Source organism: Pocillopora damicornis, chromosome 5 (genome assembly GCF_964200805.1).
Source record: "Pocillopora damicornis chromosome 5, jaPocDami1.2, whole genome shotgun sequence".
NCBI classification, from domain to species: Eukaryota; Metazoa; Cnidaria; class Anthozoa; order Scleractinia; family Pocilloporidae; genus Pocillopora; species Pocillopora damicornis.
In genome coordinates, this window is record NC_142674.1 from 28458165 (window position 1) to 28479753 (window position 21589).

The following is a 21589-nucleotide window of genomic DNA, read 5'->3' on the forward strand; positions in this document are numbered from 1 at the left end:
CATTGGTTTTCACTTGTTGCAGAAAGCCATTTTATTTGGTAGGTAATGTTGTTGTTTTGCATGGGTTGGTTCAGGAAACCCTTCAAAATTATACGCACGTGCACAGCGGTTGCTACATTCATTAAAGCCGTTGTTTACCTGATACTGCCGACACCATCGTCCCGGCAGAGCAATCAAACATTTTTATCCAACATCCTGTTGGAGGAGCATGTTTGACCGTATAATGGCCTTTCTGTACGTTGTATTTAAATGGCCACTTTGAATAATCCGGATTAAAAATTTCATCGGCTGAATGTTTGATCATTAAGTCATTCCATTCTCCGTGTCACAGACGCGATGACAATCACGAATGTTTAATACCTCCACTTAGCCGGGTCATGTGAATAACGTAACAGATAGGCAATAATTTTTAAGGGGACTACATTAGTTGCCGCAATATAATTTTCACAGTATTTTCTTTGCGGCTCTGGCAGCATTTCCGAAAGGCTTTCGTTTTCTCAGTTTCTTTTTAAAACTTTGGCTGACAAAAGATTTTTTCTTTCGTGCGTCTGCCCGCAAACTTCCCTCGAGTACACAAGGCGGGATCAGTTCGAAAACGATGCTTTTGGACTATAAGTCTTCTCAGTATATTGTAGACAGGACCTGAGATCGCTCATTGTTGGTAATTTAATTGTACTAGCGCACTTTATTTTGCTTCGCCCTCCGTTTATCAAAGTTCAGAACATTTTAAAAGATCGAATTCTGTAATTGTCAAATCGTGTTTATTCAACTCCGCCTTTTTAAAATATCTAATTCATAAAGCGTTTTCGAAAAGGTTTTTTTTTTGCCTTTGTTTTACAAACCACTACTTCTATTCCGTTTTCGCTAACTTCTTCTTGGATATTCGGCAACATTCGATTCCTAAATCCTGTCGTTTTTGTTTGCGCCGGTTCATGTCTTCTTGGGTACTTCGATTGATTTCTCGCGCTCGTTGACGGGTTTCCTCAGAATCAGTGACTTGATCAGAAAAAAAGACGTTAAATTTGTTGTATTATGTTTCCAGCCCCACTTAAAGTTATGTTATACAAGCGAACTGTTCAAAATATTTTTTACGAGCAAGTGAGTAAATGTTTGTTTGAATACTTATGAATTGTTTCGCTCTCCCAAGTTGGTATGCCCAGCCCCCGTCTTTTTCCATCATTGTCGATCCCGTTTCACGTCTTGCATCTCAGTTATTTAAACACACAACGACCCGTTTGCTAAAAAGTAGTGACATTGAATACACGAATGGCGTCAACGAAATTCTGAAAGTGTCATTATAGTAAATCGCAGCACTGAATCGTATAAAATTTTAAAATAAATTATATGTCTATCATTGAAATGACTAAATCGACTAAATTTTGATTACTTTCGCCTAAATTTTTAACAATCGTTAATTGAAGAGCTTGCACTGGAATCAAGTTTTAAAAAAGAAAACATTATGCCAAGTGATTCTAGAAATGTATCACATTGTCTGAAATCTTTGCCGTCTTTTCCGAGTCTCTCCGATGTTTTCGTCGTTGCTATCTTCTGGGATGATGTAAAGGCCCATCATTCGGCAGGTACTGCAGTCAGAGTCTGCTTTCTCAAAGTGAACATGTCTCCCCCTGGGAGGATCCAAAGTACTGTGCCTCCTCATTCTCTGAATCGCATGTGATGTGAGAAGTTCCAAAGATTCCCTGTGTCCTCTTTGCGCTGCGCGCTGTAATGCAGTAAATTCGAATTTGTCAGCGGATGTTACATCACTGCCATGCGTCAACAAAGCTTGGATAGTTTCTTTGTGGTTGTTGTGCGCCGCCCGATGTAATGGCGTATAACCCCAGTTGTCTTTAGCGTGTACGCTTCCCCCACGTGTCGCTAGCAGTTCGCAAGTTTTCGTGTGTCCGTTCTGAGCAGCAAGGTGAAGGGCCGTGAGTCCGCTACTCATTGAGTTATTTATTGAGCAACCATAGTTAATAAGCACGCAACAAGTGTCTGTAAAGCCACCATACGCGCTAAGAACCAGTGGCGTCAACTTCTCTTTACTCAACGAATTCACGTCACTACCTTGTCTAAGAAGGCAATCCACGGCTTGAGTATGACCATTTTGAGCAGCACGGTGCAAAGGCGTGTGTCCACGTGAATCTTTAGCATGAATGTTGCTTCCTCCCACGACTATCAGAGCTTGGACTGTTTCCAGATGTCCGGATGTCGCAGCACAGTGCAGGGGCGTGGACTCGGATTGATTTACTGCATGTGCACTGGCACGATTAGCCAGCAAACTTTCAACAGTATCTGTGTGTCCGTTTTGTGCTGCACGATGTGCAGCAGTGTTTCTCCATTTGTCCGTACCGTTAATGTTGCTCCCTTTGAGAAGCAAATATTCCACAACGGAGGTGTGACCATTTTCTGATGCCTTGTGCAATGCTGAACAATCGCAGTGATCAAGAGCATTGACATCAGCGCCTTCTCTCAGTAATAACTCGACTGTTTCCTTATGACCATTCTCTGAAGCTAAATGAAGAGACGTATGGCCATCTTGACGGCGGCTTTCCTCTGCGACGCCATTCTGACCCGTTGAGGAATTTGTTCGTAAATTCAGGCTCGATGATGACAAATTTATAGTGTATGTTCTCGCCTTAATGTCACTTTTCTCCCTTAGTAAAAGCTTTGCAGTCTCTTTGTGTCCGTTCTGTGAAGCTCTATGAAGTGGAATGAACCCTTGAAAGTCAGTTGCTCGCACGCTACTCCCACTTCTGATTAGCAATCGACAGGCGTCCGTGTGGCCACGTTCTGCAGCTCTGTGGAGTGGTGTGTATCCCAGACAATCAATTGCATGTATTTCGCTATCATGTAGCAGTAAGGTTCGTACAGTGTTGACATGGCCTTCGCTGGCACTTCTATGCAGTGGCGTAAACTTCCATTTGTCAGTGGCGGAGATATGAGACCCATGTTTAATAAGTAAAGTAGCTGTTTCAGTGTGACCACACTCCGCTGCCCGATGCAAGGGAGTGTAGCTCCAGCTGTCCCTGCTGTTTGGATCGCTTCCACGCAGCAAGAGGACTTTGACTGTTTCAAGATGTCCATTCTTTGACGCTCTATGCAGGGCCGTAAGAGCCCGTTTGTCTTTTGCAGAAACGTCTGCACCATTTTCGATCAGCAACTGGATAACATCCGAATGACCTCTCTCTGATGCAAAATGAAGACAGGTGGTTCCAGTTGTGTGATGGAGTGCATCCAAGTTAGCCTTGAAGTTAATGAGATGTTTACAACACTTTACATGGCCATTGTTTGATGCTATCATGAGCGGCGTCAGGCCTTTATCGTTCTTGGAATTTACCATGCTTCCTGCTTGCAAAAGTGTTTCTAGGGTTCTGTGTTTTCCATTTTGCGAGGCGCGGTGTAATGCTGTATTTCCATTGTTGTCGACTGCATCAACATGGACACCAACATCGATCAGAAACTGGGTAAACTGAACATTTCCTTTGAGAGCAGCGAAGTGAAGAGCTGTTTTTCCAGCTTTGTTATTCGCATTCCGTTTTGCTCCGCTGCTTATCAGTAAATTCCCAACGTGTGTGCTATTATGAAATGCAGCAATCATCAGCGGAGTGATGCCGTCCTTCGCTTGTGCATTAAATTTTTCTCCATGTTGTATAAGTTCCTTAGCAACCTCAACACAATTCGTATGTGCTGTAAAATGCAGCGGGGTGAATTCGCAGTTGTCTTTTGCATTGACATCAGCTTTGTAATTGAGAAGAATTTTTGTTATGTGAGCTTTTCCCGAGAAGACTGCATAATGCATTGGAGAGTATCCATGTTGATCCTTTGCGTGAAGATCACTCCCACTGCTGATCAGTTCCTCGATAGCATTCTGTTGCACATTTAGGAGAGCTAAGTGCAGCGGGGTACATCCTTCATTTGTTTTTGAATCGAGGTCGCTTCCCCTCTTTAAAAGTTCCCTAACAGCGTTTACATTTCCATTAGATGCCGCAAAGTGTAGGGCTGCTAGGCCCATTGAGTTTTTCCATTTCACCTTCGCCCCACGTTTATATAGAAGGCGAATCGTGGTCTTATCGTCGTTTAAAGAAGCCAATATTAGGGGTGTCATACCACTTTCACTACAAGCATTGACATTGGCTCCGAGGTGTACCAAAGTGCGAATGGTGTCAGTTTTACCTGATGAGCATGCCATGATAAGTGGGGTCCGCTGATCTTTAGATAGTGGATCTACATCATGGCCACCTTCCCTGACAAGCCTTTCGACAGCTGATGCATCCCCCATCACTGCTGCGATGTGCAAAGGGGTCAATGACTTCACCAGATCCTTTTCCACTTTTTCGCATTGTTGGAGTTGATTTATTTTTATCTCCTTTAGTTCCCGTATGAGTTCTCCTATAGAGTCTATACTTCTCGTTCTTCTTTTTGCATTTTCGACGAACAAGCTTTCTTCATTAGTGCGATAGTCATGGACTAGGTCAGTGAGGTTTTCTTCGAATGGCAGAGACAGGTCGCTCTCAGGCGTACTTAGTTCCATCACTGAGCTGAGACTCGTTGGTCTCCCTCGAATATCCTGGTGACTCGCAAAGTTTTCCATCGCCTAAAAGCCAAAAATTCTTAGGTTAAGATTATAAATAATTAAGTTTGACCGATGCACTTACAATAGCCGTCAAGCAGAATCCCAAGTTTAGAGATTTCTGGAAAATGAAATATTGCCTTTGGCTATTAGGAGTCAGAAATTCAGCTTTACTTGTCTTGAGTGATTTACCAGCAGGTCCCGAGGGGTCAATAGTTTGAGAAAATGAAGTATCGCTCGAATTTTGATAATTACTTGCATTTTTCTCCATGTTTTGTAGCAAATGTCTTGTTTCATTTGGTCCCCGGCACCATTTCACTTGCACCAGCGTAGATGCATTTATTGAAGAGATCTCTATTGCAGTAAACAGGCATCGCTATTATTTCCGCGGAAACAAATGAATAGATAGAGCTGTTTTGTTTACTTAACCTATGCGTGCTACAGCTCACTTCATAATGGCCTCTTTGCGGAGCGATCAATTGTTCCCTTTATTTTTTTAATGTCTCGTTTCTAGAACATTCGTACCGCTTCCAGCGTTGCTTTTTGAAATCTGAGCAACCCCGGTTACAGACTGCAGATTGACTCCGTTTTTAAAATGAAAGATGTGCTAGAAAACGAAACGAACTGATCAGATAAGCTGAATTTTCTGCCTTCGAACAAAGATCGCTTTTGCATCTTGTCAACAACATCGAATTTGTAAACAATAACCATTGTTTGCAAGCTCAGTACTTCAATCATTGCCTGTTTGTACAAATTTGTCTCAAGTTGTGTGGCTTGATTCGGGAAAGAGCCTCAGACAAAACGACTTCAATGTTATTGCGAACTTTTAGCGAATGTGTTATCCAAGACAAAGCCGGTATTGAGGATAGCATGTTACCTTTTGACATAGACCTCACTTTTAGACTCATCTGTAAACTACGCAAATCTACACAATATTGCGAATTGACAATGTTGTACCGTAAATCCTGCCGTAAAGATCCCAGGTTCAAATAGGTTGGAATGCCTTACCGTAGAGCTCAAATCGTATTCCATCTACATCGATGACTCAAGTAATCCTTCTTCCCTCCAAATGATGGATCATTACGTTAACAAAGTAGGACTCAGTTCTCAACGTGAATGCTGTCATTTGCAACAAATCTCTTTTTTTGTCAAGGCGTGGTTGCAAGAAAACTGGGATTAATATTTGCTTTGGATCGCGTCTAAATTTTTCCAAACAGAAGCGCCACTAATTAAACCAGATGGCATATCTAATGAGTACAGCGAATATCAAGTTGTTTACCAAATAATCACTCGAACGGAACAAGAGTCTATTATGTTTAAGTCACTGACTCACGTTAACAACAAAGATATCACAACATTGCCCTCGCTCATTCTTCAAAGATAAGATTGTGTCTAGAACTGAAGTCGGACAAAATATACTGAAAACATTTTTAAAATTTCCAATGTCGATACCTTGGTATTAATATAAAAGAAATTTAGTGTTTTCTCAGACTTAAATTGTTGTTTACGAGCTCGCCTCTTTTTAACGAGTTTACGATGACGACGATCCTTGGTCTAGTTCACAATGTGCGTCATATCATCTGAAACGATTATCTTGTTTCATTAGCTTCAAGATGTCATTTTGATTTCGTTATTTAAACAATGACCAAAGTTTCCTTCCCCTTCTGCTCTTTTTGGGCGATGTACCATAGATGTCATTTTCATGATTTGCTCATATCTTAAGCCCCTCGCATTACAACAGAAACGAACTAAAGTTGAAGTTCAAATGACCTTAAATTTTTCAAAAAGAGAAATCTTTGAATATTCTAATTGGCAGACAGACCAGAAAAATTAAGAAAATGCAAATGAAAAGACTTGCAAATTATAACGCTTTAGTTTAACAAGAAATTTGTACTCTCGCGGTAGAATCCTTTCGTTATTATGATCATTGAGGCTTTTACAATGAGGAAATCTAGCTTTAACGAAATCGTTGTTGCACCTGATGCAGCTGACTTGGAGTAGATACTGAACTTCATGCATGTATGTTGAGCTGGTCAGGAGAAAATGAAATGATTACGCAAATTACTTCAGTCACGAGAACTACAAAATACCATCAAAGATAGTTTCGTGTGCCCCATGTTATTCGCAAAAAAACAAGCCATCTTTTTAGTCGAATTTTCTGATTAACAGTTTTTCGAAGACCCCAAGCATGTGACAGATTCAAAGAAAATTGACTTGAAGTCAGGACGGGTTTACTTGATTATGACAGCTAAAAACGCGTGAGAAACTGTAGAGTAATATCAATTGATTGAAACAGTTTGAAGTCATAAAGAAACAGTTTAAAACTTGCTTACCCTTCCTTTGATCATGTTTCGCTGAGAGCTTGGTTTGGCTGCGCCATTTCCAGTGGGATATGAATAGTTCGATTTCTCGTTCATTAGGCAATGTTCAAGATGTCTCACTCATTCCCAAAGAAATAGTATTTGACTAGGGCTTCTGTTATGATCGATGATGCATGATGAGTGTGGTTTCTCTATGATGGTTAGCAACAAAGAAACAGCATTTGAGTAGGGCTTCTGTCATGATCGATGATGCATGATGAGTGCGGTTTTTCTAAGATCGTTAGCAACAGAAAAAACTCGGCAAGAGGTTATAAGCTACCAAGGTAATTTCAAGAGAAAAAAGTGGCTTGTTAAGGGTCCTTAACTGCGGTCAATTACCCTATTTTCTAGTCACAGCAAATCGGAAACAAAACTAAAAGGAGTGATGACTAAATATTAATTGGAATGAATCTTACTGCATATTGAGAGTTAAAAAAATATTGGCCACCGTATTTCCACATTTTGACAATCAGGTGCCGTTACTTCATCCGATCAATTTTATAGCGAATAGAAGGATTTCTTTTCAAAATAGTTGACGAACAAATATACAAATATACAAATTTTAAGTAACCTTCTGTAACGCAGTAACGAGATAATATCATTGCACAGAAGAGCAACAAGATATTTTATTAGTTTCAGTAACGACAGGAGGTTAAGTTATCTTATAAAATCTTTCAATAATCCATCAATCCGTGGTACTTCTGAAAAAACGAGTGACTCTTCTTTTAAGTGAATTTGGCTTCTTTGCAAAACCCTAAGAAGAGGAAAGAAAAAAAGAAAATATAAAAAAAGAGGAAGAAAAAACGTAAATGAAAGAGCAAAAAATTAAAAAAAAAACAGTTGCTTTTCTTGGAAATAAGGTTATATTACAATTATCCTCTAACCTTTTCGTTTTTTTCTTCATTTTGTTTGCCATGATTCAGTAACTTGGTTTGCAAATCTGCGATTTGTATCTTGATGTAATCAATCTCTCTATAGAAATAAAACAAGTGTTAATATTTTGTCCTATTACTGGTTAAGCCTGAAACAAGACTTTAAGATAATTGACCGACGACAACACTACGCTTCAAAGTAAGAAAAAAAATTATTAGAAGCGGTTAATCTTCAGAGATTCAGAGAGGAGCCATCATGGTCATTAAATCATTGATGTTAAGCAAGTCTCACAAATTTATCCATTTTTTGAGAAATACTTACGTTTGTCTCTCGTTCATTACCGACGCAAACTGAAAGAAGAAGTAGAATTTGATGAATAAAATGTTGAGGATTTTTGGGAGGATCACATGGGCTTCAGGGGGATCGAATGGGAGATCAGTTATCGCTAACAGAGTATAACGTGGGGACGAAAGAAAATTGACCGCCTATTAACTGCCAAGGAAGGTGAGAGGTGGTCATAACAATATTACAGAGCTTTTTAGGGGTATCGGGTTTTTTTTAAATCGTGACACAGTCAAAATCTTCCGCACACCCCCCCCCCCCTCCCCGGGGATAATCAGTCCCTTAGAAGATAACGACGGTCAAAGCCGTTCGTATCTCATACAAGTTTATTATTGATGTCCTTGCCACAATATTGAGAAGCTTTCCTTACAAAACAGAAAAATTCTAATTTCGATATCTGATAGTGTCGAATTCAAGTTAGTTCGAAAAAACTGTAAACAAATATAAATTATGGTAACGCCGAAGGGATAAATCAACATGGGGATGAGAAATAATAAATTCTAGTTAGTATGAAAACCAGCAGATTACCTCTAGACGAGCGTTTTCGAAATCCTTTTCAATCTGTTGTTCCGTTCTGAAATAAATTCATATAGAGAAAGCATCAAATCGTTGCTGCTTTAAAACTGTTATTTGAATAAGTCTGTAATAGTCTGTGTGCATTTGATTACCACCTGATCTTTTCTTCATAAATATGTACATATTACCAAGAGATAGACTTTCCTTACCTTTCATGTTCCTTTATCGATTCTCTAAAAGCCTGAAAGACATAAATAAACCATAAATGGACGATACTTTCATTAACTTTCTTAAAACTGACTAAAAGCTCGAGTGGATTAGTAATAATGGGTGGCAGTTTGCATTGGTTGAGAGCGTGGGGGGAATTTTTACACCAATCACAGGGCGTAGTAAAGCACATGCAATCAAATTAAGGATAAATTTGGTTACTCACTTGAAAATCGCCCCACGTCCTTTATCAGTTCTGTTATTTAACGAAGCTCTTCGCATTTCTTACCTTCACTTCAAGTTTGTCCTTTTTGATAGACTCCTCCAAACTTGAATTCTGAGGAGAAAATGCCTTAATAATTATTCACTACAAGTAATTTGATAACTAAAAAAAAACATGATGATTCTAAGAAAAACGAGAGTAAAGTTAAGATTTTCAAAAGAGAAGCTCCATCTACCTCTTGTTCTGCTTTTGTCAAAGCGGCAGCTTTCCTGAAAAAAAAGAAAAGAAATGCCTATTACGAACCTTTACGAACCTTTTTAATTTTTAAATTTTGAAAAAAAGAAAGTTTCACGCGGAAGTAACCTTTCGACATCAGCATCCATGATCTGCAAAACAACAAAATTTGCTTCCTGAGAAATAAAGATTTTCGGAACAAGGGAGAGTATTTAGGGACTAGGAACGGTATGAGCTTTAAGAAATCTTGTGTTCAACCTCCTCCTCTCGTCTCTTGGTCTTAGTCCCTGATGCTCTGCTTTGGAGCTTTCAAAAGACTATTCCATCACATTCGATTCTAAGAAGCAAGGTAATGATTTGTACATTTGACCGGGACTTACGATCCTCTTATATCTTTTAAGAGATATAATTGGAAATAATTGAAAATAACAAACTATAATTTAGCACCAACGATTTTGAAGTGAGGGGAGATAGAAACAGCCGGTGATGTGTCATAATGTACCGTAGGGAGGGTCGGGTGGAGAGGGATGAGAGGGAGGTGATGTATCATAATGTACCGTAGGGAGGGTCGGATGGAGAGGGATTCGGAGGCATGTATCAAGTTCAAACACGTCGCGGTGCCATTTGGCGCATTTGAAACAATTTTCGCGGTTTTTTGTCACTTTCAAGAAACGCTTAAGCCTCTTTAAAGTTTTTAAAAATTGTTTAAGCTACTTTTAAAATCCTTAAAAACTCACACCGTGTGTGGTGGAGGAGAACACGGGCCTCACCGCCCCCCCCCCCCCTCCCTCCTTCCCCCTATTTGAACGGGCACTCGATATCAGATATTAAAATGATGATGATTTCAAACAAACCTTTATTTCATTTAGAAACTTTTCGATTTCGAATTCCTCGAATGCTTTCTAAGGAAATGAGAAATATGGACATCACTGCTTTTCTCAATGCTGAAATAAATACTGATTTTCTCCCTGATTATACAAGATTTGATAGGTCTAAACTATTTTTTATTGAATCTGAAAAATAGTGACGCTCTACATTTCCATCAAAGTCATCAGAGCTACGTTTTTTATCGACAACGAAAAAAAAAACTTTTAACCTACTTTGTTTGTGACGGCATTTAATTGTTTCCTCTGATTTTCCAGTTCGCTGTGGATGATATATGGAAATAAAAGCTTGCTTGTTATCAACTGCTGTCAATAGTTATAATCAAATGAAAAGAAAAAAAATCGAAATTTAGAGAAAAAGTTATTCACCTCTCATAATCTTCTGTGATCTTCTCTGTCATCTAAACGAAAATGGCAATAGTTTTATGATAAAAATGGATGAGAATTTTTTTCTACCGTTCAAGGAGCTTCTCGCGCGAAAAATAAGAGTGCTCTTTGTTCTTAAATGTAAGAAAATAGTTCATGATACACAGATGATAATTTTTGAGATGAAATGTTAAGTGCTATTTGCAAACCTGCGTTGATGTGGTTAATGCAGCTATGGTGGATATCAAAATTTCAATCTATTTGGAAAATGAAATAACAATGGAAACAATTAGTCATCTGTAAAACCCATGAATTGTATAGCAGAAATGTACTAAGAATAGTCATTCAAAGTGATTGCAAGTTCTTAGCTGGACGAGAAGAAGAAACTTTCTTGCGCCTAAATACAAACAAATACTTACTCTGTGTTCAATATTTGCTATTTCTTCAGTGAGCTGTGCATTTCTTCTACAAGAATTTGAATATAAAGTTAAATAGTCAATTTTTTTGAAAATAAATTCTTATGTTGTTTCGATAAGGTAAGGATCAGGGGAAGAAGAACGGAATGAAACTAACTGGAAAGGGAGGTTTATTCATTTACATAAAAACTTTGAGATGCAATTAGATCTCGTTGAATATTAAATAAAATAAATTAGTAAGGCTTAAAAAGCAATCGATGAAAAGTTGACCTGTAATGGATCTGTTATAATTTGCTGAAAGTGAAGTGTGCTCAGATATAATTAAACAGACCCAAATTTTTATCGTTAAACAACTCTTTGAAGGGATACCTACAAATGGTGTATTCAGTATTGCGCTATATTATATTGTTTACCTCTCAGCTTCCTCTACATCAGAGTCGCTAACAATTTCCTGCATAAAATTCAAAGGATTCTTAGCTGAATATTGATAAGTAAGTGACAATTCTCCAGAATTTTGTCGTAAATTTTATGCTTACCAGCTCCTGTCGGTCACGTGATCGTCTTTCAAGTTGGTCCAGCTCACTAAAAGCAATGTTAAAAACGATAAATCACTCTAAGGTTTTTTAGCAATGCCTAGAGCCTCCAATCTTTTAGATATGTCGCAAAGTGGAAGTTTATTAGAGGGGTTTACCGCGAGAGCGTCGATAGATTCTTACACATTTCAGTGGTTCAACAGCAGAACATGTCTTCTTGTTTCGAAAACGAGTCTGATTGAGAAGAGAGCTTTGCGGAATATAAGCTATCATCGGTACCGGGAATGAGATTCGTAAATGAGAAGTTATTCTTTGCAGCATAACCGCACTATGGGACATCCAGATACCGGTGAGGGACCCCTTAATCATTGAATAAAAGGCAGCGGATTTAAGAAAGTGGATTCCGCTTTCATAACTGAAATCTACACTACTAAAAGCTTGGATTTACGACGGTATCTGAACAAATGCGCACGAAGCCCTCCCCTGACCCCAAAACTACTTTCAACTGATAACAAGTTAGGGTTAATGTTGGACTAGGGGAGGGGTAGGTGGTAAATCACTCAGATACTGACTTTGATCAATGCTAGAAACTTCAATTAAATAATGCAAGATAGAATAGCATATTTCAGAGTCTTGCCTCTCGTAGCGTTCGTTTTCGTTCTGCAACTTCTTCAGCTCATCCTGTCGACAGATAAAAGATTTAATAAGACATGAGTAAAAACATTGCGAGGTCATCTTGTCGAAGTTTCTCAATCATAATATTTTATATAGCAGCAAAAAGGAACAGGACGGGATCTAAGAGTTTTTGGCAGGGAGGTCTAAAATTACTTCTAAACCAACCTGCGCTCCCCCCACCCCTCCCCCCCGGCCGCCCTCAGGAACAAAATCAGAAAGTTGAATGGTAATATACGATCTTGTTGATGCAAGAATATTGGTATCAGACAATTAGTAAAAAAAACCTATAGGCCCTCCCCCCCTTCCCCCGATCTCCGGACCCACAGATGATCGAGCCCTCCCTCTGGTTCGCACCACTGAAGGAAATAGCACTGACCAGATTTGCGAGAAGTACAGACGTGTGCATCTCCCCAGTATAAGGAAAGCCAGTGAAATCGTTTCACTAACAAGACGGCCTATTGACAATCATACGTTGACAGCATCAATAATGATTACTTTTACCATCACGTTTTCTCTTTCCTTCTCAAGTTTGTATAACTCTTCGGCCATAGCTCTTCTAGTATCCCTGAAATTGGAAAAAAAAACCAAAAAAACAGAGACGTGTTCGGTATCGAGGATACGAATTTCCTTGAGTATAGCGAGAAGACTTCAAGAAAAGAAAAAAGTTTAAAGAATACAATTCAGTTGAAATTGCCGAATAACTTTTAAAATAAGGCCAAAACTAGAAATATCACTCCATTGAAATCTTGTGCTCACAATCATATCGTGGATCATTTAACGAAAAAAACGCTGCAAACGAGTTGTTATTATTGTCTGTGACTGTGTGCAAACTAACCATCAATTTCTTTAAGTAATTACTCATTTGTATTATTCATTTATTACTTACGCACGGAATGCCGATATGTTGGCGATTTTCTTATTTTGAGCACCCAGATCTATCTCCAATTTCTGAATTAAAGAGCAAAAGTTTAAAAAAAAGTATTTAGTAATTCAACTAGTTTCAATCTTGATCCAGAAATACTGTTGCATCCAAAATCAAAAACTGTTCATATGAGGCACTTTCAGATGTGTTAAGTTGAGACACTCTGCGCGTTCTTATAGAAAGTGTTTGGAAGATTAGTAACAACAAAAACAGGCAAACGAAAAAATAACAGTCGATCGTTCACAGGGTCTCATACGCTTAAGACTATATGGAAAATAACAAGGTATGCTTTTACCCTATTCTCTTCCTCCAAAACGGAGAGAAGTTTTTCAAGTTCCTCTTTACTCTGACGGGGATCTAACATATAAAAAGGCAGCGACGAAAATATTATTAATAGATCTATATTATTCACATAAAACTCGCTATTCGTTGATGTTACATCTTTAGGGAACTTTTTATATCCTTATGATTCAGTTTAGTTAAAATTTCAGAGTCTGTAAAAGGATAGTGTTTATGGCTCACACAAACAATAGTAGATATCCAATTTCAAGTTTGTTGTCGCATCCGCCGAAAAGCTGTGATCTGCTGTCCATAGTGAATCTATGTCGCTATCGGTAAAGACCGTTGTTTCATAATACCGACAGGCATATTTTTTTAATTGAACCACATGTCTAAATTACTATTTCCTCCGTTTGACTTCCATAACCTTCGGCGTAATTTCAACAAAAACTCAAAAATTAGTATTAAAAAAACGAGGCAAATCTAACTGTTAGCACCAGCTGGGTGGATAACGCTATCCACTAAAAAAATGTCTATCCGACAGCAGCGCATTACGTTTCGTTCACACTTATCCACTGGATCGCAATTGATTGGGTAGCGTTATCCAACCTTCGAAAAGCTCGAGCCTAAACTTCGCGATTCGACCATGTAAGGAACAGAAAATACTCGCTAGTTGCAAGAGACCGAGAGAAACTGGTGCACGATACGTAAGTTAGCGTAGCAATATCACGCGCACGCAAACAGGCGCACGCGCGTGAACCGTTTGTTTTGTAAACAGCCACTGATACAAGAAAAATAGCAGGAATAATTTTTAGACAAATTGAACCCGGAAAATCACTATACCCTCAGCAGCGACGGAAAAAAAAAACCTTCACAAGCTACATACTTAGTTTAAGTCTATTCAATTGGTTTAACTTTGCAAGCAATTCTACGAGAGGATATCCCTGTTTTCCCTCATGTTTCTCTGTAAAAGTTGAATTGTTGTTGCGCCTCACTTTTCTTTTAAACCATTTCCAATTTCATATAGCAATCAGTATTAATACAGTTATTTTTCGAATATTGACCTAAACCCTGTGAATAGCCTTTCGGGATTCCACCCAAACTTACGAACTTAGCATTGTTTGGAAGATACTTACATTCCGCAGCCTACTGACTCGGCTTTTAAAACCTTTCTCGATTGCAATTTAAGATCTCGATATATACAACTAGAGTTATTTATCGGGAACATTCAGAGGAGAAGCTTTTAACTTACCTGCATTTTGAGATGCCATGGCCATTGCGCAACTTTTGTGAAACCTTTTCTCTTTTGAATTTAACAGACGTGCGACTCATGTAGAGTGCTGTCACATATAGCTGACGTCACAAAAGCTTACATTGACTTGTCGCGCGCGCTTATCTCTTCCAGCAGAAATTGCAATAGCAATTCTAATTTTGGATTATCGACGTTTGGCTTTTGTCCAAATATGGGTTCTTAGGGTCATATTCATTTTTTTTCGTGAGAAATCTCTTGAATCATTCAAATAGAGACAGAGTATTAGCAAACATGCGCTTCTCTCGATCACATCCTTTGCTTGTGTACCAGCAGAGATGTTAAAAATAGTGACTTTATCACGGGCGATTTTCTGGTAATTCTGCCAGGTGTTTGATGTACCTTCGTTAGGATGATGAATTCAAGGGTCTGTTGCTAAATTCGACTCGTAACACAAAAGTGATTTACAATTATTTTCATATTGATTTAGATCAATCATCTGTACATGCATCAGACATGAAAAAAATTTTGTTTCCACACTGAAGACTTGCAGTAAGTCCAGTAAGTGTAAATGTTTAATGGTTTATGTCATACGCGGTGTATCTGTGTGGTATTATGAAGATAAGCTTTGACAGAATTAATAGTTCTCCAGCTTCTTGAAGTAACATGATCATTTTTAAAAGCTGTTACAAGAGACACAAATCATTACTTCATTGATCAAACAAATCCATGCCAAATTAATATTTTCCTTCTTCTGGTTGTCTGTTTCGATTTCCTTGGTTTTAGCCGGATGTTTCACGACACTGATTTAAAATGAAGACGGGGTTTGACGACCGTTATAGTATATTAATATTACAAAGACATGCAATTCACTTTTTTGTATGTGTGTAACCCATGCCAGGAACAGTAGCATAGAATCTTATCTTTGAATAACTGAAAAAGAAATTGCAAAAAGATTTTGAGTTGCACGAGAAATTTCCCTACTTTTTCTTCTAGTTAATCGTTTGCTGTGATTTAATTTACACGCTTTCAAATAATTATAAATACAAATGAATCGGATGAGCAGACTCAGTAACTTTGCTGTTGAGGTTATTGCTATAACGTGAACAAGACTACAACAAGTACACGATATGAGTAACATGAAAAATTATTGCCTTGGCTATTTACAAGGAAATTGGCCTTACCCTTAGTTCTTTTTATAGGAACCGTCAATGAATTCAGCTTCTGATTGTGCGTTGAATTCCCGCAACTACAATCATTTTAGGGACGGTTATCGTTGACTAAGTTTCAACGGAAATTTAAGCCATATCCAATAATAATAAGATTGCATTTAGCTGACCTAGATATTAAAAACTAAAAAATTTAAAGTCGTTAGAGTGTCAGGTGTATAGCCTTCCAAATGCTAATAAATTTCCATTTGACTTTTCTATTGTTCGTTTATCCTTTGTCCTACATTACAAAGTTATTGCATGAAGGTGTATTTCAACGGACATATATTTTCCAAGAGTCTCCCGTTGACAGGTTGTTGTTAGTATTATCATCACACTTCCAGTCGCCACCAATTATCCAGTGATAACTGTAGGCCACAAATGCTGCGTAGCTGTACAGACGACTCTCTCCAACACTATGGCTGACATGTCCCCACTTACCATCATATGCCCATGTCGCACAATTCTGAGCCAGTCTTGAGTTATCGCCATCCATACGGACGAAGGAGTCACACGAGTCTGGCATCTCGTCTCTTTCGCCGCTGAAATATCGCACCACTTCTGCACCTTTGTTGTTCAGAGTCGTTCTGACGTGGAATATTGTTCCTTTTCTTTTGCTACAGTGAAATCTTATTTGGGTGAAGTTTATGTACGCTCTTAGTTGGTTCATAGCGCTTTTGGTTATAGCCATTTTGCCGTTTCCATAGTTACGTATACCTTGAAACGTTTGTTCAGCTGTGCCATTCCACCACGAAGATTGGGAGCTTGCCAAAATAACGTTCAACACCATCATCCAGCCTCCTTTAAATCAAAAAAAAAACCCTGGTTATATAAACAACTAAGAAAAAAAAAAAAAACAGCTGAAAACAAACCTCCATCAGTCGTCATGTCACAAGAAGCCTTAAAGGAGTTCCCATTGCCTTGTGGGTCGACCCAGTACTCTCCACTCCCAGTGGAATCTCCACTTTGAATGATATGTTGACAGGACTCTGCAGCTCTGAAGGGAACTGACCCGAGTAAAGCTGCAGCGAAAGAAATATGCAAACAAATCATTTTACTTTGAATGCGTAATCAACATGTCATACGACTGTAGGCAGTACAAGTAACATTTATAAATGAAAGTACTTGTTACAACGTAATGATCACTTTACATCGTAATTCGCGGTTGATGACAAGCAAGCAAAAGTTATAATACCATAACTATAGGGTGTTCTTAGTAGGACAGTTTTTATGCCGTTTGGCTCTAAGAAATGGGTCTGTTTGATGATAGAAGGTTAGATTCAAGCAACTCTAACGGTTGAAGTCTACTTTTTGACGGAATGACGCAGATAAAATACGTAATCTTGAGACGTTGTTACTAAGTGGACTTATTACGTTACTAAGTCCCTTGAAACTATGTCTTCCAATTTCTTTAGTTGTCGAAGTAAAAAGGAAAAGAGATTTGTTAACCCACACAAGTTTGCATGATAACATTATGGCAGAACTATGTACAAAATTTAACCATAAACTTTTTTTACAGACAAATAAAAAACCCAAGTGCTTTAAAGATATTCTCACCTCGATTTGGATTATCAGCATAAATAAACCCTGCATTCAGCTTCAAAATCTTAGTTTCCTTTTAATACTCTTTGACGGAATGACGCAGACTTTCTGCGTTTCTTGAGGCCTTGTAACTGAGTGGACTCATTACGTAATCAAGTCCCTTGAAGTTATATCTTCCAATTTCTTCAGTTGTCAAAATAACAAGGGAAAAAAATTTGTTTTAAAGATATTCTCACCTCGATTTGGGTTATCAGCATAGATAAACCCTTTATTCTGCTTCAGACTGGCTGGGCAGGAAGTCTTAGTTTCTTTGTTAAACTGGCAAGTTTTGTCACTCAGCCTGAAGTTAAGGCTTTGGCACGCAGGCTGTGAATTGCAGGCAATGTAACAAGAAACCAACCGATCCACAGTGAACGATTTGTATACGTGATCAAGGAGAACTAAGCCATGTTCAGATCTTTGCGTTAACTTACATCGCTGAGCAAATGTATTCACCGAATATGATGTTAAAATGAACCAGAACGAGAAAACATCCATCTAGTATCGTCAGTACTTGCAGTCTTGACTGTGTTCGTGCCCCAAAGACCTCGAAACCAAGCGGCTATTAGGAAATTAGCATTTTTTTCTTTGATTATGTCGTGCAATCATACATTTTTAACAGTCATAAAACACATACTGCTGACACCTTGCAATATTTTTTGACCTGAAATACAAAATACAAAAAAAAAAGAATAGATAGCGCATGTATCTTGAGGTCTCAGTTCAACTTTGACATTTCGTAAGGGTCAGCTCTGAATGCTTTACTTTTGTAGCAAGTCTTCAAATCTATCAATCAACGACTATCTAGCAGGTTTGAATATGTTTTTAACCAAAAAAGAAAGAAAACAAAAATACACAATTGTTATTTCGAAAGGGAGGCACGCAATCACGGTTAGAATAACATATCCCACAGGGATTTTTTACTTTGGTGTGATAACATCACCAGATGAGAAGGCTCTCGACTGGCACCTTATCTGCTTGTATAGGCACACAGGGGCATACCGAAAATAAAGTTTTTTTTTTCCGATTTATTTTCCTCTCTCCCTAAAATTAAAATATGAAACACCTGCCATTCTCAAGAAGTTTAAATCAATTTTTCAGTGCAAACTGCTTGAAAATATGGATAAGGATAACTTTATTTAATGTCGTAAACAATGAGTACATTAATGAACGATGGAGAATATAAGCTATAATAAACAATTATTCACCGAAGTGGAGGTAGATATCTATCATTTTCACTGAGGTGAATAACTGTTTTGTATGCACTACACAGTACCAAAACGATTAGTTTTTTCTGTCCATACATCAGAAACTGGTCAGAATTTAAGAGCCAATGCCTATAAAAATCAAGCAAAACTAAAATTTCGCGGCCAGAGCCTTATTTTTTTTTTCGCTGTTATTTTGCCTATGGATAGTTATTGGTCAGTAATTAAACGTAATGTAGTTTGTTTTCAGAAAGGCCGCTTCAAGTTAGAGAAAATCAATAAAATCTATTTTTGCTGTCGGCTACTTGAGAACAACCAAAATTTCAGACGAATTGGGCTTTTCTCAAAACTTCGCTTGCATGCAAAAGGGAAGAAAGCGAGATAAAATATTTTCAGATGCATGAGTTCATAGAGGGTTTTACTTCTAGTTTGGTGGTAAATATTCAAATTAGCAGTTTGCGCCTCACGCGAACTCTCTGAAGTTGAACAAAATTTAGTTGAAATACGAGACATTTGAATATTTAACGTAAACGTCTTGTTTTTTCTGAAAGGGAACGATAACTTTTTTTCCAAATCGAAATTGGACGTACTTCTTAAATACGATATATTAGTACAAACACTCAATTGTGACAAGCTTTGTTGGCTGAATGAACAACTTCAATTTGATTGACGTTGCCACCCTCTAATTTAGTTACAACAGAGTTGTAAGTTGAGGAGATAAACCGATAAGGAGCAGAGTTGCGTGACATAGAGCAAAATCCTTCTGTCTACTCCGGCTGACTGAAAAAAGGGATTGTTTTATTAAAATAGCAAAAAACAGCACTGTTTATAAACCTTTTAAACTTTTCGACCTTTATATCTTTTTATATCTTTACGATTACATACTTCTAAGACAGACATTGTCTGGCTGGTAATTAATTTAATTTTACAACAATCAGTTTCTGACATCTGCGTCAATAAACTTAAAGAACTGAATACACGGAAACTGGTTCAAGCCACCTAAGAACTATGGAAAATACTCGTTTATTTCTATCGATTGTGGGAGGCCGAAGTGGTCACGACAGAAGAAACAGGAACAGAGCAAAGGAATGTATTCCACTGCTTAGCTATCAGCAGGATGTAACCGGCCGCAAGGCGATGTTTGCGTTTCATGGCATAGATAATAAAGTTGACTTGATTCGGGCGAGAGCAACCACCTTCTCTCCCCGAAATATTGATCAGACGACAGTCTATTCAGCACATAGAACATCCCTAGGTATTGGATGGACAGTGCAGTGTTCCGGAAAAGTGTAAGGAGCCCTCAATGTTGTCTCATCATCGCGAATCCTGACTTTTTGTTCCGCCTCAGTACGAAAGTCTCTTCAAAGTCTCGATTAGATAAGTTCTGCGAAAGTCAAGCCTTCGACGATGTCGCTGACGTAGTAAACAGATTGGCGACGAATTTCTGGGAATGTCTAAGGTAAGGGAACTAAAGGAGCGCCTGAAGTCTGCAAAGCATTATCTGAAGGTCGATTTTAAAGTAAAATTTAAAAAGAAATTTATGATATGCATGTATAGAGATGTCAACAAACAGGTTCAAGCTTGAATAAAAGAAACTTGACCTGAAGCATGTATTTTCCGCAAACGTGGTGTGATGAGGCCATCAATCACGTGACCATGTCTAAAAGTGCATTTTATCCCAGTGCGAGGACATGCTCTGAGCAACTGAAAGCACTTCGCATATTTGAAAGAGTAATGTTATAGAGCATTTAGACGTGGCCAGTTTGCCTAAGCGAAAAAATGTGGGAGACTACGTTGGGGGTTATATCTTTTCTTTGTTGGAACAAACAGAAACTTAATCTGACGTGTTGGTAACTGTTTATGAAAATACACTCTGTGCGACCTTCAGGTTGTTATGTCACTGGTCATGTGATTAGAACGTTCGAAGTTTCTTAAAGACGGCTTTGAAATTGCATTTTTACTCGTTAGTGAAGCATATTTTATTTCATGTGCTGACCAAAACATAAAAAAGGTTACTATTTACTATGTATGACTAACTGATATTGTCTTTGCAGGGGGCACGTTTTGAAGCAATCCAACATTCCAGACCATTGCAGAGCATATGCCCTGAGCGATCCAAAGGACAAAGATTATCAGATGACCTCTCCACATGATCATCTAAAAATCTGCGATCGTTGTGAGTTGCTCGCATCAGTTCTGGCTGATATACACGACGAGAAGATCATGATAGCAATGTGTCACATTATGAAGGTCAACCGATAAACATCGGCATAACAGTACAGTGCTTTACAGCAAAAGTCTCATAGAAAACTTAACTCAAGAGATCGTTTTTGATTGTTTGTTTTTAAGTTTGTGAATAGTTTTTTAAATTTGTAAGACCCCATATTTTGTTAAAATATATATATTTACGGCTTGATGGACAGTCGAAATTTGAAGAAAAGGATGCGAGAGAATTATAAAATGTCCACTTGAAGTGAAATCGAAAACAACGGAAACAGGACCGGCGCTTTTTCGCGTCGTTGTTTCTCTACACCCTCACGGAAGGAATAATTTTGTTCTGTCACGCTACTCCACAGCAGGGCTACAACATAATTAAAGACAAAAGTGCCCTTGACTACTGGAACGTTCAACTGTAAACTATTTTGAGATTTTTAAAAGTTTAAACTTTGAAGGTGTACAAGATGTAAAATTAAATCGCAAAGAAAGGTTGATCGAATCTAACATTTCCGATAAAATGCTCGACAGCTGAAGTTCCCGGGTGAAGTTAAAAGGTTCTCTGCCTCAAGTTCGTTGAGCATAATGTTGACATGGGAAGAAGAAACAAGGATAACCAAAATATTTATCTCTCTTTCTTCCCTTTTGCATGCAAGCGAAATTTTGAGAACAGCCCACTTCGTCTTAAGTTCTGGCTGTTCTGACGTCGCCGACAGCAAAAACAGATTTTTC

General features: G+C 38.3%; 3 protein-coding genes across 3 annotated transcripts; all 3 read right to left on the reverse strand.

Moving 5' to 3' along the window:
- Positions 1-739: 739 nt before the first annotated feature.
- Positions 740-5818, reverse strand: LOC113684863 (uncharacterized). Its single transcript, XM_027202274.2, has 2 exons — positions 5579-5818; positions 740-4594 (listed from the first exon to the last, which is right to left on the reverse strand). The coding sequence occupies exons 1-2, from the start codon at positions 5600-5602 to the stop codon at positions 1484-1486; spliced, it is 3135 nt and encodes a 1044-aa protein (XP_027058075.2). The 5' UTR covers positions 5603-5818; the 3' UTR covers positions 740-1483.
- A 1713-nt stretch (positions 5819-7531) lies between these two features.
- On the reverse strand, positions 7532-14766 carry LOC113684861 (uncharacterized). The gene is made up of 20 exons (XM_089206058.1): positions 14653-14766; positions 13417-13478; positions 13086-13147; positions 12701-12764; positions 12162-12205; positions 11528-11573; positions 11405-11442; positions 10995-11040; positions 10785-10832; positions 10579-10610; positions 10426-10471; positions 10180-10227; positions 9455-9477; positions 9327-9360; positions 9158-9205; positions 8871-8902; positions 8674-8719; positions 8125-8153; positions 7815-7902; positions 7532-7684 (listed from the first exon to the last, which is right to left on the reverse strand). Exons 1-20 carry the CDS (start codon positions 14675-14677, stop codon positions 7616-7618), a joined length of 930 nt encoding a protein of 309 aa, XP_089062184.1. The 5' UTR covers positions 14678-14766; the 3' UTR covers positions 7532-7615.
- A 352-nt stretch (positions 14767-15118) lies between these two features.
- On the reverse strand, positions 15119-18011 carry LOC149046323 (uncharacterized). Its single transcript, XM_089207063.1, has 3 exons — positions 17636-18011; positions 16730-16879; positions 15119-16658 (listed from the first exon to the last, which is right to left on the reverse strand). Exons 1-3 carry the CDS (start codon positions 17934-17936, stop codon positions 16132-16134), a joined length of 978 nt encoding a protein of 325 aa, XP_089063189.1. The 5' UTR covers positions 17937-18011; the 3' UTR covers positions 15119-16131.
- Between the last annotated feature and the right edge of the window lie 3578 nt (positions 18012-21589).